Raw genomic sequence first — 15,616 nt, forward strand, 5'->3', positions numbered from 1 at the left:
TATGTGGCCCAGTTTCTGAAGAGGACCCAGCCCTGGTTCCATTACATGACTGGGACCGCAAGTGGAGCCCGTGGTGGTGCTGGGAGAAGTGGAGAGGTACGTGAAATTTGGAGAAACAGCCGCTAAGTAGATGACTCAGGAAGAGACGTGAGATAAACTCACTCTTCATAAAATATACTAGAAGACAGTGACCCTAGAGGGGGTAGGAGTGACAAGTGTGGTACAATGAATGCTTGGGTTAACGCACTTCATCTTCTATATACAATGCCAACAGGATCATCTTTTAAAAACACAAATATGATCGTGCCAGTCCTCTGCTGAAAACCCTTTAATAAGTTCCCAGCACCAACTAATAAAGTCCAAACTCGGAGCCCTTCCCATCGTGGTCCCTCCCATCTACTTCCTTGCTTCCAGAGCCAGTGCTGGGGTAACATGATTCAATTTGCCATCCCCTCAAAAGATCTCTTATTGTAGTGACTTCCCTGGTGGTCCAGTGGTTAAGACTCTGTGCTTCCACTACAGGGGTGTGGGTTCGATCCCTGGTCGGGGAGCTAAGATCCCACAGGTAGCATGGCCAAAACAATAAAATAAAATGATCTCTTTATTGTGCTGGTTCTGCTCCCTGAATCACCTCTCACCCGCTCCTTCCCTCACGGAACATCTACTCAGGCCTCAAGATCCATTTTTTTCCTCTTCCCCAAGACCCAATTTTAATGCCACCTCCTCTCTGAAGCCTTTCCCAACCTAGGTTACCACCAACGGCTCCTTCCTCTGGGCTTCCGCCACAGTAGTAGTTAACGTGACTTGAGTGCTTACTGTGAACAGGCACTGTGCCTAGGACTTTATGCACGTCATCCGGTTTAATTTTCTCAGCAAACCTGCAAGGGAGGCACCTTTATTAGCCCTGCTTTACAGAAGAGGAGGTCTGGCACAGGGAAGATAAGAAACTTTCAGGTCACAAAGAAGCCTGGATTCGACACCACACATTGGCTCCAGGTCTGCATTCTTCCTGCTGCCAGTGTGGAAGTCATCCCCCTGCATTACTGGGCACCCCAAACTGGATAGTTCTCCGACATTCCTGCTCGGTCAATGACACCTCTGTCCCTCTGGTACACAAGGCAGATACCCATACTCTTTGCCCTATCATCTCAACAGCAAAGCCCCTGCACCTATGAGACTCAGCTCCACACCTCTTGGAAGTCCTTCTCCGTCTGACTTGGGTACCCGTTCATTGGGCTCCAACCTAGCACCTCGTACAAGGCCTGGAACACAGTAGGAATCCAGTGTATGTCTGGTATCATTTCTTTACTTTCTTTGTGAGGACTTAGATCAAGGGAGACAGAATACATCTTCCAGAAAAACGGTGGCCACCTTGATATTTTATTTTTCATTTTATGGCCCTATTTTTAGTGTGTCAGACTCAAGGGGGGATCCAATTAATCCCTAAGTCCTGTCAATTCTATCTTCCAAATAGCTTTTAAATCTGCCTACTTCTTTCCATACACACTACCGTCTCTCTTATTCAGTCCCCAAGCCCTTGCTGGTTTACAACCACCTTCTAAGGGACCTGCTGGCTTCCAGCGGTGTCGTCTCTAGTCTACCTTGCACCAGAATGCTTGTTCTGAAACACACAAATGATCTAGTCTGTCTTCTGATTGAAACCCTGGGATGGCTTCCCAAAGTCTTTCCAACGAAATTCAAATGCTTTAACGTGGGTTTTAAGACCCCTCCTCCCCTGCCCCTGCCTACCAGGCCGCCCTCATTAACCAACGTTCCTTAGACTGCACGCTTCCCCTACTGTCCATTAGGCCAGGCGCTCCTCCAGCTTCCAACCTTGGCACCGTCTGTTCCCTCAGCTTCCCCGGCTTCCTCTTTACCTGGATGGTATCTGCTCACACTTCAGGCTCAGCTTAGACATCCCTTCCTCCAGGAAGCCTCCTCTGACCTTAAGTTTAGGTTAGTTTTCTTTGATTGATTCATTTTCACTGTACCTGTTGCTGTCTTTGTAACTGAAGTATAACTGACCTATAACACTATGTTAGCTCCACCTGCATTTGATATTTCTATACATTACAAAATAATCACGACAAGTCTAGTTACCATCCATTGCCATACAAAGTTATTGCCATATTACTGACTATATTCTCCATGCTGCACATTTCATTCCCATGACTAATTTTTTTGTATTGGAAGTTTGTACCTCTTAATCTCCCTCACCAATTTCACTCATCCCCCTAACCCCTTCCTCTTGGGCAACCACTTGTTTGTTTCTGTACCTACGACTCTATTTCTGTTTTGTTATTTTTGTTCATCTGTTTTGTTTTTTAGATTCCACATATAAGTGAAATCATACAATATTTGCCTTTCTCTGACTTATTTCACTTAGCATAATGCCCTCTAGGTCCATGCATGTTGCTGCAAATGGCAAGATTTCATTTTTTAACAGCTGAGTAGTATTCCACTGTGTATATATACACCACATCTTCTTTATCCATTCATCTATCGACGGACACTTAGGCTGCTTCCATATCTTGTCTATTGTGAATACTGCTGCAATGAACATAGGGATGAATGTATCTTTTTGAACTAGTGTTTCATGTTCTTCAGAAAAATACCTAGAAGTGGAATTGCTGGATCACCTGGTGGTTCTATTTTTAATTTTTTGAGGAACCTCCAAAATGTTCTCCATGGTGGCTGCACCAATTTACATTCCCACCAACAGTGCACTAGCGTTCCCTTTTCTCCACACCCTCGCCAACACTTGCTATTTGTTGGTTAGATGTTTGTTTGTTTTTATGTGTCCCCATGGAATCCTCCACGTCCTCTGTGCTAACCCTATTATTCTCTATTTACTTATTAGTAGATTGGTAGCTCCTTAACTTATTAGGGTAGACCGGATTATTGTTCCCAGTTCTGCAATCTCTCCTGTACTGGAATAACACACCCATACCCTTTGCCACTAGAGTAGGCAGTGTATGTTTTGCTACCCCACTGATGCTGGGCTTGGCTATGTGGCTTGCTTGCCAATGGAATATCAGCAAACACGACATGAGCAGAGGCTCTGAATGTGCTGCAGAGTTTAGCTTGGGTTCTTGTGCTTCTGCTACCTGCCTTGAGGAGAGTATGTGCAGGATGAGAGACATGTGAAGTAGACCTGAATCAAACTCTCCACCTGCAGCCGCTGCTGAAGCTGACCCGTGATCAAGAAAAACAAATTTTTGTTCTTGTAAGTCACTAAAAATCTGTTTGTTAACACAGTATTACTGGAGCAGAAACCTGACTACTAACACTGTCTCTATCCCTCACTAGATTGCAAGCTCCATGCGGGCAAGAAAGAACAGTATCCCAAGCACATAGTAGGCGCTCAGTAAATATCTGTCGATGGGATGTATGACTGAAGGAATGAACATTGGCCACTGACGTCTCTGTCTCCCTAGCTGGCATGTGAATTCCTTAAGGCCGAGAACAGCATCTGATTTCTCTCAGTATCACCTAGTTATCTCAGTTCCCACACTGGGTTCTTGGGTTCTTGGTAGAGATTCAATAAATATTTGTTGAAATTAGATAGATTGAATTTTGTGGGCTGACTTGAGAATCAGTCCTTAATTTATGACATTGTTTCTATGGGAAAATGCATTCCGAGCGCCAAAAAAACTTGCAAATGAACTTTTGGAACCTCACCCGCTCATTGGTTCCGGATTGCCAGTTTTGTGGAAATCCATAACTAAACACATGTGCTGTGCTTTGCAATATGGGAGAAACTGAGAAGCTGCTTCCAAACCCAAGATATTCAGCCTGCGAAAATTCACTTTCCACCCACACAGACAAATTCAGCATAGGGTGGATTTGAGGTTCCAACAATAAAATACTAGACTTTTTAGAGCTCATTGTTTATCTAATTGCTTTTTGTCTGCTTATATTGGATGCCTATTCTTAACGTCCGATCAAAAGGAAGTTAAGATCATTTTCTTGCACCCCCCAACTCAACAAATCCACTTTCTAGACGTGTATGAAATAAAGCCCAACCTTCTCAATCAAGAAAATAAGTTATTTTTCTAAATAAATCTGTGACATTTACAATAAACACAGTGGGATGCTCTATAGTTATAAGAAAACAACCCCCTTTAGAATTCCTAATTTTGAACGGCACTGACAGCTTAACATGAGTCACAGATCTGAGGCTTAGTTTTATTTCATCTCAGGTCAGAACCAAGCCAGTTTGAAACCAAGTGATCTGACGTGGCTGGGAAGGGCCATCAGCCCACAAATCCGGAATGTTTTATCATACTTAATGCACACGTCTCAGCATGCCATTGGTAGAGTTTCCCACTCACTCAGTGTACTCCATTCATTTAACATATATTTTTTAAGCACCTACTATGCACCAGGCACCATTCTAGATTCTGGGGATACAGTCATGAACAAGACGAGGTTCCCATGCAACTTACATTTTAATAAAGGAAGAGGCAGAGAAAGAAGATCATTTCAAATAGTGATGGAGCCAGGAAGAATCTAAAACAGTGATGTCACTGTGAGTGAGGTGAGGCCACTTCAGACTGGGTCATTGCAGGGAGACATGTATGCTGGGACCTGATGAGCAAGAAAGAGCCAGCCGTGGAAGGATTGGGGGAAGAATTTTCTAGACTGAGGAAACAGCAGGTGAGAAGTCCCTGAGGCAGGAACAAGCCTGGCATATTCTTAAGTCAGAAAGCAAGCTCATGTGGCTGGGGTCGAGTGAACGAAGGAGAGAGCGGCATGAGAGGTCTGAGAATAACCAAGACCCGATTCTGGGAAGCCCTGTATTCAGGCCCTGGGAGCAAGGGAGTCAGACTGAATTCTGCGACGGAGGCCAGTGGAGGTTTTTAAGCTGGGGAGTAAACTGATCTGGTTTAGATTTTTACAAGACCACTCCTCTTGGGGCAGGGGTGAGGGGACAAGAGCAGAAGCAGGGGAAGCCGTGAGCAGGCTTTTCCAGAAGGCTGGATTCCTTTATCACAGCCCATCATCAGTAAAAGTCCTGATGTCTTCAACTTCTCCAATTGTTCCCTTCACCACCTTGCTGGTCTTGCTCACCAGGCTCTCCCCAAGGACACTGTGTCCCTGCAGCCCACCAAGGGCTGGCTGTTTCCTCTCCCTCACCACAGTGGTCCTACTTGTCTCTTGCTGCCTCCTCGGGATGAATCTTCTTCCTTTCTTTCCAAGCCTGGCCCCATCCCCTGCACTCCCCAGCTCAGAAGCTCACGCCATCGGGCCATCTGCCAGACCCCCCCGGCCCCTCCTCGTCAAGACCATCCACAGGCCACCCCGCCCATGGGCAATTCCTTTCTTTTCTTGACTGTTTGCCTCCTTGGTCTCTCCAACATTGCTCCCATAGTCCTTCTTGGTGACTGGCCCACCGAACACTCTGACCCCTCCTCAGTTCCCTGACCCTCTCTGCCAATGATCTTGTCCTTCATCCTATTTCAGCTACACAATCACACCCCAGACCTTGTCAGTACCAATAACTCCGCCCCCTCCATGACCTTAATTCCAAGTTCCCCACAGTCCGGCCACTACCGCTTCTCCATTTCCCCAGGTCCAACAAGTTTTAAACCCCAAAACAACCTCCCCTGCACAGAGCTGGCTACCTTTTCACAACTCTCACTCCCCTCGTGTCCTCACATCCCTCCCTAGAGCTCACTTCTGGCTTGGAGCCCAGGGTCCACTATTGTTTTAGGACCCAAATCCATATCACTGTCCATCCCTCGTAGGCACCCTCAGCTCTGGGCCCCGCTTTCCCCTCTTGAACGTATTTCCTGGCAAAGCCCCATCTCGGGCTAAATCTAACTCTCCACTACCCTACCACTATGCCCACGGAGCCATACATGGCTTGTGAAAGCAAACCCATGCTTACGGCTGTCTCTTCAAAAGCAAGACCACTGACTTCAAGTGAGCCCTGATGTTGTCTGGCAACTGTTCTCCCTTTCCCGGCTCTGTTCTCTCTTCCACTCTGGCCCATACCTTCTCTCTCTTCTCCCTTCCAACTCCAGGGCTTCCTCCCTCACCTCACCCATCTTACATTACTGAAAATCATGTAAAGGCACATGCAAAGACACGGTGCATACTTCCATCACCGACCTGCTCCTGAGCCCATATTCTTCACCTTCCCTCCCATGACCAAGGATGAAGGGTCCCATGCTCCTGGCCGAGGCTGGGCCCCCCACTGGCACACAAGATCATATTTTCTTTCATCTGCTGAAAGACAACACCCCACAATTCTCCCTTCTCTCTCTTGTATCATCAGTTTCTCTCTCTCTACTGGAACTTTCCCGACAGCACAAAAACACACTGCTATTTCACGTATCTTAAAAAAACCCCAAAGCTCTCTGGACTCCACTTTTTCCTCCAACGTCTGCTCCATTTTTCTGCTGTCTTTCTCAGCAAAGCTCCTCAAAAGAGTTGTCTCCACTCTGCCCTCTTCTAATTTTCTCTTACAGCTTTATTTAATTTTTCTTTTTGCGGTACGCGGGCCTCTCACTGCTGTGGCCTCTCCCGTTGCGGAGCACAGGCTCTGGACACGCAGGCTCAGCGGCCATGGCTCACGGGCCCAGCTGCTCCGTGGCATGTGGGATCCTCCCGGACCGGGGCACGAACCCGTGTCCCCTGCATCGGCAGGTGGACTCTCAACCACTGCGCCACCAGGGAAGCCCTCTCTTACAGCTTTAGCACCACTTCCTGTCCTTGTCACCGTACCAGTCATCGCCTGCTAAGTCCAGTGGCTCCATTCTCTTCCTCTCTTGCCTGACCTCTCTGCACGATCTGGCACAATGGACCGCTCCCGTCCTCCCTTCTTCCCTGGGCTTCTATCAGGCCAGCTTCTTTAGTCTTTCCGCTTCCCCTTGTGGTTGTTCTCTCCCCGTCTGTTACTTCTTCATCTCCTTGACCCCTAAACACTGTACCGCCTCAACGCTCAGTTTTCCAACTAATCCTCCTCTCCATCTACACTCCCTCCCTCATCTGGTCTGAAGACTTCACGACGTACCATCGGAATACTACTAACCCCCAGAGTCATATCACCAGCTCGGACATCTCCTATGAACGCCAGACCTGTGTTTGCCAAAAGAGTAGCCACTAGCTGCTACGCATGGCTGTTTAATCACCGTCACCACTGTGACCATCACCACCATCTCCAGTGCTGTCACTGAATTAACTCCTGCACAGAGCTCTACAAATATAGACAGAGAAGCTACATAAATGGAACAGATCAGAAAGATTATGGCAAAACTGCTCAGTGGGTGTGTGGCGAGGCAGTGCTGTTCCTGATCAGTTAATTTCTTAAACTCTAGTCTTAGGCAAGCGACAAGAAGCAAACGTTCCTACCCAATTACAATTATTCATGAGAATCTTCCTGGCCTTGCCTCTTTTGTCTGCCGATGATTCTGAAGGAAGCAGCCCGGTAAGGAAGCTCAGCAGAAGCAAGGGCAATTACGCGTCTTCCTGCATCTCCGCTTCAGACTTCCTCCAGGAACTCTTAATGAATTCCATCCCCATATTTTTCGTTTGTGTCCTGAACCTCTTGCTTACACTGTATTCTTCTCCTCTCCCTTCATTGCTCTTGCCTTCGTCCCCCAAAGGCTCCCCAATTCTACTCCCAGTCTTCCTTTCTTTCCCTAAATCGCCCCTTGTTTAGCCTTCAGCTTCTCTGCACCTGTTCTAGTCTTTCTTATCCTTTTTCACCTTTAAAAACTGAACGCACCAAACTGACAGACACTGTTGTGTTTTTTTTTCCCCCTTCCTGAGCTGCAGCTCAGGCTCTCTCTTCCTTGCTTCTATAGCAAAAGCCCGAGTACTGGGTTGCCATGGCAACAGCACATCCAACCAGGCCGGTCCCAGCGACGCTGGGAGCTGCCATGGCGAGGAAGCTGCTACAAGTCGCCCTGGGCCTAGATGGGTCGTGAACATCGTAATTCAAGACCAGGCTGGGCAGATTCTGCCCGGAGACTGAGACTGCACATCAGGCCTGTGCACAGCTGTACAGCGCAGCCAGAGACAACATCGTCAATAATCAGGCTTCCACGGAGCCAACCAAACACGTGACAGCATGAGGATTCATCTGAAAATTTTCAAACACGCCTATTCTTTTATCTCCTCTGACAGAGCACATTTTGCATCTCCCTCCAGTCTTGGAGAACTCTGTAGAAAAGTAAAAGCTAAAGTGACAGCTCCAACTTACGCCGGTACCCTTCCCCCAACCCCCCTCAACCTCTGCCCTCCACGTTGGGGACCCTCTCGGTGGTTCAGGTCAAATGATTCAGTAGCACCGACACAACTGGGAACATCCCTGAGAACTGATTCAGATTACACGCTGGTATTTTAGTTGACGCAGAGATCAGTCCCCCCAGGTCACTGGAACGGATCCTTAAAGTAGGGCAACAAGTGTGCAGCCGCATGACACTGTTTCGGAATTGTGAGCTGGTGAGAAAGAACTCAAGAAATACCTCTGTAGCGAATGGCACCAACCGCAGTGAGGGTCTGTCGCTGCTAAACACTCCGAACAGGATTTATGTTTACTGCAGTTCGCAACACGAATTCTCCTCACCTAAAAATAAAGATGACGGCAGTTCAGACGGAATTATGAGCAACACCAGAAAAACTACAACACCTTATCTGATGAAGGGCCACAAAGAGACATTTATCCACTCAGACGCCGAACGTCTGTGTAATGACGTCGGGCAGCGGTTCTCAAGTTCTAGGGTATGAAGCAGTTTATCAGCATCTCCTGGGGAGCTTTTGAAAGGGCAGATTCCCAGACCCCCTGCCGCTGAGACTCTAGCTGAGTAGGTCTGGGGTGGGGCCTAGGAATCTGCCTTTTTAAGAGTTCTCACAGGTGAGCCTGATCCACGGTCAGGTTTCTGATATGCCAACAGTGACTTTCAAGGATCGTGGAATCAGGTCACCTGGTTTTCAGTGACAGTCAATGGTACCTTGGAGGTGAGCGTCTGGGGAAAGCAACAGGCTCTGACCTGGAGTGTCAGCACGAGGCTGGCACCTGACATGGAAGTGAGGACCACCCTCCCACACCCCTCCTAGGGGTGACCCACCACCTCCGCTCCTGGCTCACCGCTCACACTCCCTCCGCTGGAGGTGAAAATAAAAGAAACGGGGAGTTTTCCAATCATTCCTGGCCCCTAGAGCTGCCTCTTCCAGTTGTCAGAAAACAGCAGCCCCTGAGGTGGGCGCTGGTACTGGGCACACCCACGCCCTGGAGGCCGGCAGAGCCTCCAAGCAGGGTTGCGGGGGAGGCAGGGAGGACCTGAGCCTCACACGGTGCACTTTCTGCAGGCAAAATCCCACAGCGTAGTCAGGAAACCTGTGGAATTCATTAAGCCAGGAAGTTGTACCTGCTGGAAAGTATAAGTAACTTCTTAAAACATATAGAGAAATAGAGAGTTCTAGAAGGGGTTTGTGAGAAAAGCAGGAGCTATCCCGAGGAACACCCTTCCATTCCAAGCTGACTTCGTGGAGGATAACCACCGCCCATCATCTCACAGTCCTCAGTGCTGCTGACAGATGTGGCGGGCAGACCACCAGCCTGAGCCAGAATTAACCAGAATGTGGACATTTCCTTGTAGCTCACAGCACATCTTTGTAACTCTGGGGGATTTTCACAAATGTCACGGAATCTCTCCAACCTTGTTTTCTCACCTGGGAAACGGTGATAGTGCTGCTGACTTCACGGGGTTATTACCAACATTGCCCGGCACATAATAAATGCTCAATAAATGCTGGCTATTGCTATTACATGAGAAAAGTTTCCACGGTCCAACAAACATGTGAAACCTCACAGGGAAAAAGCATACGTTTCCTTGGCACAAGGCTTCTGAGAGCCTTTGAATGCTCTATTATGATACTCTAGGAGTGGTACAGTAAGTAACATCTGCTCCTGGGACCACTTTTGCTCAGAACATTGAGTGGAAAATGAGTCTCTAGAACATTCTATGAGAACGACTCTACATGTACTTAAACACACATATAACTATGTGAAAGAAAGGCCACCATAAATACTACATTGGACCTGCTTCTCTAACTTAACACATTTATGGGGACTATTCCACAGCAATGCATCTATTTCCATATGGTTGTTTTAATGACCAAGGATTCTATGGATGTAGCAGGACGTCTTAGTTTGGCTGTTACTATCTCCCCAAGAGTCTAGGAAAGGACCTTCCTTAGGTTTTGTCTCTCTAGGGCTTATACTGGCTCAACCAGAGAACCAAAGTCTTACTAATAGGATCTCTAGCAGTGAATCTAAGTGAAGAAGGTAAGAATAACCAGCTTTGATGCCCAGCGGAAAACTCTTCCCAGGACTTCAGGCTTTGAATGGCCAGACTAGAACTCTCCACCTTCAGAAAGTGAGGACCTATCAACTACTGGTAGTTCTCACTGTGGTTCTCAGCCTACAGTCCTGGGGTCTGGGAAAGGATTTATGAGCTATTTGAAATGTTTCAAAAAGCTGATTGGAAAAACATGCACAGACTAAGCAAGGCTGCAAGTATCTTCTTTGCTTTGAGCTGAATTTTATCAGTTCTGTGTGGTAGCACAGTCAGCGCTCTGAGTGGCCGTTTTGAGATGCCCTTGATAAATAACGTCTGAGAATGGGAATTGTTACTTAATAAGTGCAGTTTGTTGAGTAGACAAAAATCTTTCAAATACGAGAACTCTGGGGAAGAAATATAATAGACAGTGTTTAAATGTTGAAGCAAGCTGGTCAAAAAGATTCTGTACGGTGAAGAACAAAGGTATATGAGATCCACTGGCCATCTCAATGCAGTCAGTTTGAATAACTGGCATTTCAACACGCAAAAGGCAATATAGCCTTTTTAGACATGTCAGAAGTGAAAAGGTGCCGCACACCTTCTCTGCGACTCGGCCAGCACATGGAGATTGATGTCATTGCTCTTCTCCATAGGATGACTGAGAGGAAAAGAATGGAAAAGGAGGGTGGGCCGAGGGCATCTGTTATATCCATTATGTAATTATGTAAGTCTCACTTACCTTCTTTGCACTTTGTATGTTCAAATGGTCATGGGTCAAAACAACCATGCCAGAATTGCCTGTTTGGTTTTCACAAATTTGGGGTTTGACCCCATTTATCATGGGCTTTAACATCAGGTAGAATGTAAGTCCTAGCCCTGACAAGGCTCTCTATCTATATCCTTGAGAAGATATTTAACCTCCCTTAGTCCTAGGTCTTCATATATAAAACAAGGGTAATTTGTATCTCACTAGATTACTGACAGATTTCATTAACATTGTTTATTATACTTTGCGGTTTGCGTGTGTGTGTGTGTGTGTGTGTGTGTGTGTGTGTGTGTACAACTCTATGCATCTAGAGACCCTCTTTGGAAGAGTAACTAGCACAGCATCAGTAAGGGCTCAGTAACAATTAGTTCCCCTCCTCCTTCCCTTGGTGAAAGCACTTTGTAAAAATGAATAAAATGTAAAAAGGTATCCTTTTTATTTCAGTAAGCTGAAGCAAGAAGAAAAACTAAAACAGCCAGATAAATTAAGAGAAGGAGGGTGAGTGCCATATATTTCCCAGTTCATGAATGTGTATGAGACTATGGCCTGACATTAACCCCAAATTCCAAAGCCAATCCCATCGGGTATATTCATAAATGCATCTAACCATTCAATGCCCACATGATCAATGTGTAAATACAGTTACCTCGCTGATTACGCTCCCATTTGCAAGCATACCTTTCTCTGAAAAACTTGGCACTGCAAATACAGCCAATAATAAAATTGTCTAGGTAATATTTCTTGCTTACTTACTGACAGTAAGGTTTTTAATTCCATGCCTGTGTACCACTGCGTGTCTTCTTGAAGCCTTCAGCAGTGTTTAAACTCAGTAGTTCAAAGTAAAAGCTTCACCACTCGATAATGACATCAATTAAACAATTTGTATTCATAAGACAGAAACAGTAACTAGTATTTCTGCCTACCTCTTTTCCAGCTGTTAGATAGATGTAGATATTCTTCTTAGGATGAGGAACGAGTTTGTAGAAAACAGGTGTTTCTTCTTTAATTTCATAGATAACCTCCGGACAATTAGAAGTCAAATTCTCACCAAGAATAACCTATTTTTTAAAAAAGAGAAATATGACTTCTATTAAATAATTTGAATTTCAGGGTGGCAAAACTTATGGCTTAATGCTAAGATTACATCCTTTCTTCCTCACTACCTACACTGGCTAAAGTACCACGTTCCTTAATCATTGGCTCATATCTCAGCCTTCAACAAGGCTGGTGATAACAAGCTTGGTATTTCTGCTTTTGTAGGGGACAAAGTCGTGGTGCACACACACACACACAAAGCCACTCTTCGGTGCTGGGGCAGTATCCTCATATGTGGAAGCTCACTGTCCACAACTGGCCTTATGAGAAGCCACAAGTGACAGCTTCATTAGCGTTATGCCAAGTGATCTTAAAACTAAAGGCACGGGCTTCCCTGGTGCTGCAGTGGTTGGGAGTCCGCCTGCCGGTGCAGGGGACATGGGTTCGTGCTCCGGTCCGGGAGGATCCCGCATGCCGCGGAGCGGCTGGGCCCGTGAGCTATGGCCGCTGAGCCTGCGCGTCTGGAGCCTGTGCTCCACAACGGGAGAGGCCACAGCAGTGGGAGGCCCGCGTACCGCAAAAAAAACAGAACAAAACAAAACAAAAACAAACAAACAAACAAAAACTAAAGGCAGGCAGCCTGACGAGTACCTGCATGGGTTACTCTGATTCTCCTCTATGGGTCTACACAGTTCTGGTGTTTTAAAGTAACCAGGACAACTTACCAGGCCTAAACAAGTAGGTACATATTTATATATAAAATATTAGTAAGTGTGGCTTTGAAGTTGGACATACCTGAGTTTCACTCATCTTTAGTCAATAAACATCTCTTGAACATCCACTATATGTATCTGCCACATTGCAGGTGTTTGCAAAAATGCAGTGAACAAATGGTGGGAAAATCCTGCCCTTATAGAACTTACATTCATGTGCATGCTGGGGTGGGGGGAGTGTAATGATAGACAATTAACAATAAATAAGTAAATTATAAAATATGTCAGCAGGCACCACAATGCAATGAGAAGCCTGCGCACTGCAACGAAGAGTAGCTCCCGCTCGCCACAACTACAGAAAGCCTGCGCGCAGCAACAAAGACCCAACACACCCCCCAAAAAAAAACAAAACGTTAGCAGGACCGACAGTTAGCACAGGGAACTATATTCAATATGCTGTAATAACCTATAAGGGAAAAGACTCTGAAAAAGAACAGATCACATACAACTGTAATGAACAACTGAATCGTGCCCACATGATCAATGTGTAAATCCAACTGAATCACTTTGCTGTACACCAGAAACTAACACAACACTGTAAATCAATTATACTCCAATAAAAAAAATACGTTAGCAGGTGATATAGGTCAAAATTAAGTGGATTAAAAAGATGGAGAATGTGTGTTCAGCATTACGTTTCATTAGAAAGTGACGTTTTATTTAGAGACTAACAGGAGATGCTGGAGCGAGTCATTTAGATACGTGGATGAAGCATACTCTTAGAAGAGTGACCCACTGGTGCAAAAGCCCTAAACTGAGAGCAGACCAGTGTGGCCTGAGCAGAACAAGTGAGGTAGAGAGGAGTGGACAGCGAGGTAACACGGTGGATCATATAGGTTCTTGTTGGCCTGTGTAAAGATTTTGCCTCTTACTCTAGGTGAGAGATGCGGAGCCACTGCAGGGCTCTGAGCAGAGAAAACACATGGTGAGAAGGTGGGGTTTGAAGCATGGATATGAAGACTCCTCGGAAGACGATTACCCTAATCCTGGAGAAATATAATGGTAGCTTGGTCTCAGATTTGCATCCTGGCTCTACCCTTCAAGTAGATGTGCTACTCTGAGCTAGTAACTTACTTAACCTCCCTGGGCCTCAATTTCCTCACCTCTAAAATGGAACTAACAATGCCTTCCTTATACACAGTGTTGTAGGATCAAATGAGAATTACGAATACTGCTTAGCACATCAACAATACCCAATGGATAATAACCTATTACTAGATTACAAGCACCTCTTGGGTAGGGACTATGTCTTAATCATCTTGGTACCTACCCCTTTGCCCCAAACAATACAATGCTTTTTTTTTTGCGGTATGTGGGCCTCTCACTGCTGTGGCCTCTCCCGTTGCAGAGCACAGACTCCGGACGCGCAGGCTCAGCGGCCATGGCTCACGGGCCCAGCCACTCCGCGGCATGTGGGATCCTCCCAGACCGGGGCATGAACCCGCGTCCCCTGCATCGGCAGGCGGACTCTCAACCACTGCGCCACCAGGGAAGCCCAATACAATGCTTTTGAAAGTGAAGATGTTCAACATTTTTCCAGTTTGAAAACATCCAGATATGATATCTATATTCATATCTCTACCACTGTGGACATCAGTTACACTGGGCATATGATTTGAAAAGAAAAAACTGGCACCTGGGATTCTTTTTAAAGTCTACTTTCACACATCTACTGAGCAATAACATGCCTGTACCACACATCCTGATGGCAAGCACATTTTTGCTATTTAATCAAAAATTAATTTGGCGCACGGAGCAGCATCCCGCATGCGCTCAGGATCTGGCCTGAGTCTGGCTTTGCCTTGCGATGGTGATTTCCCTCCATCACCTGCTCTGGGTCAAACCCAGGTAGATTTGGTGCAACTAGTAACTCACTAGGAGCCCATGAACTGCTCATTAAGTTCAGTGGCAGCTCTGTAAAATCAATGTAACTAAATAGATTAAATATGACTTCTTCAAAAGGAAAAGCAGCATTTAGGTCCCAAGGGAGGCGGGAAAAGTCTGTGCCCCAAGTCATTTATAAATGACTCCACAGATGCACCATCCAATATGGCAGCCATTAGCCACACATGGCTATTTAAATTTAAATTAAATTAAAATTTCACTTCCTTAGTCACACTAGTCACATTTCAAGTAATCACTAGCCACATACGGCTAGTGGCTATCATATTGTATGTGCGGATATAGAACATTTCCACCATCATGGAAAGTTCTATTAGAGACCCTGGCCTACAGAGCCAAGGGAGACATCAGGCAGGAACTGACCAAGTGTGGACTTGCCAGGCTCCTGTCTTCCCATCTCTAATTCACATTCTTTATTAATCAGCTCAGATTCAAACAGCTGATCTGGTTCTTGGAAAGTGCTTGTATAGAGGGGGACAGATAGGAAACCAGATTAAAATAAAGATGGATAGAAACATTCTCAAGTGAGGCTCAGGAGAAGGCTGCTGCCCAGATCTCTCTTGATGAATTCATCGCGTTAAAACCATCATTTGGCAGAAACACCTATGAAGCATTCTTGCCAATAAAGCTGAAGCCGAATCTGATCAAGCCTTAGTGCTAACTTCCATTTAGCATTGGGAAACGGAAGGGGTAGGGGAACAAGCTAAATGGCGCCACAAGAAAGTGAACAGCCAAATCCACAGTGTGAGACATTCCACAGGACAACAGACTTCCTTTCCTCAAAGTCAACAGAGGTGAATCATAGGATAGGAGAAGGTCACTCAGATTAAGAGAAACAGAACCAC

The 15,616-nt window shown here is 46.0% G+C and overlaps 1 protein-coding gene across 1 annotated transcript in view; it reads right to left on the reverse strand.

The window, feature by feature from the left end:
* PLXNC1 (plexin C1) overlaps positions 1–15,616 on the reverse strand; it is a 147,834-nt gene that overhangs the window by 104,500 nt on the left and 27,718 nt on the right. Inside the window, exons 3-4 of the mRNA XM_081248722.1 lie at positions 11,985–12,119; positions 8,478–8,578 (exon numbers count right to left, since the gene is read on the reverse strand). Coding sequence (XP_081104848.1) covers positions 8,478–8,578; positions 11,985–12,119 — 236 coding nt within the window. The remainder of the gene's footprint in view (positions 1–8,477; positions 8,579–11,984; positions 12,120–15,616) is intronic.

Source organism: Mesoplodon bidens (genome assembly GCF_964165515.1).
Source record: "Mesoplodon bidens genome assembly, chromosome: 11".
NCBI lineage: Eukaryota > Metazoa > Chordata > Mammalia > Artiodactyla > Ziphiidae > Mesoplodon > Mesoplodon bidens.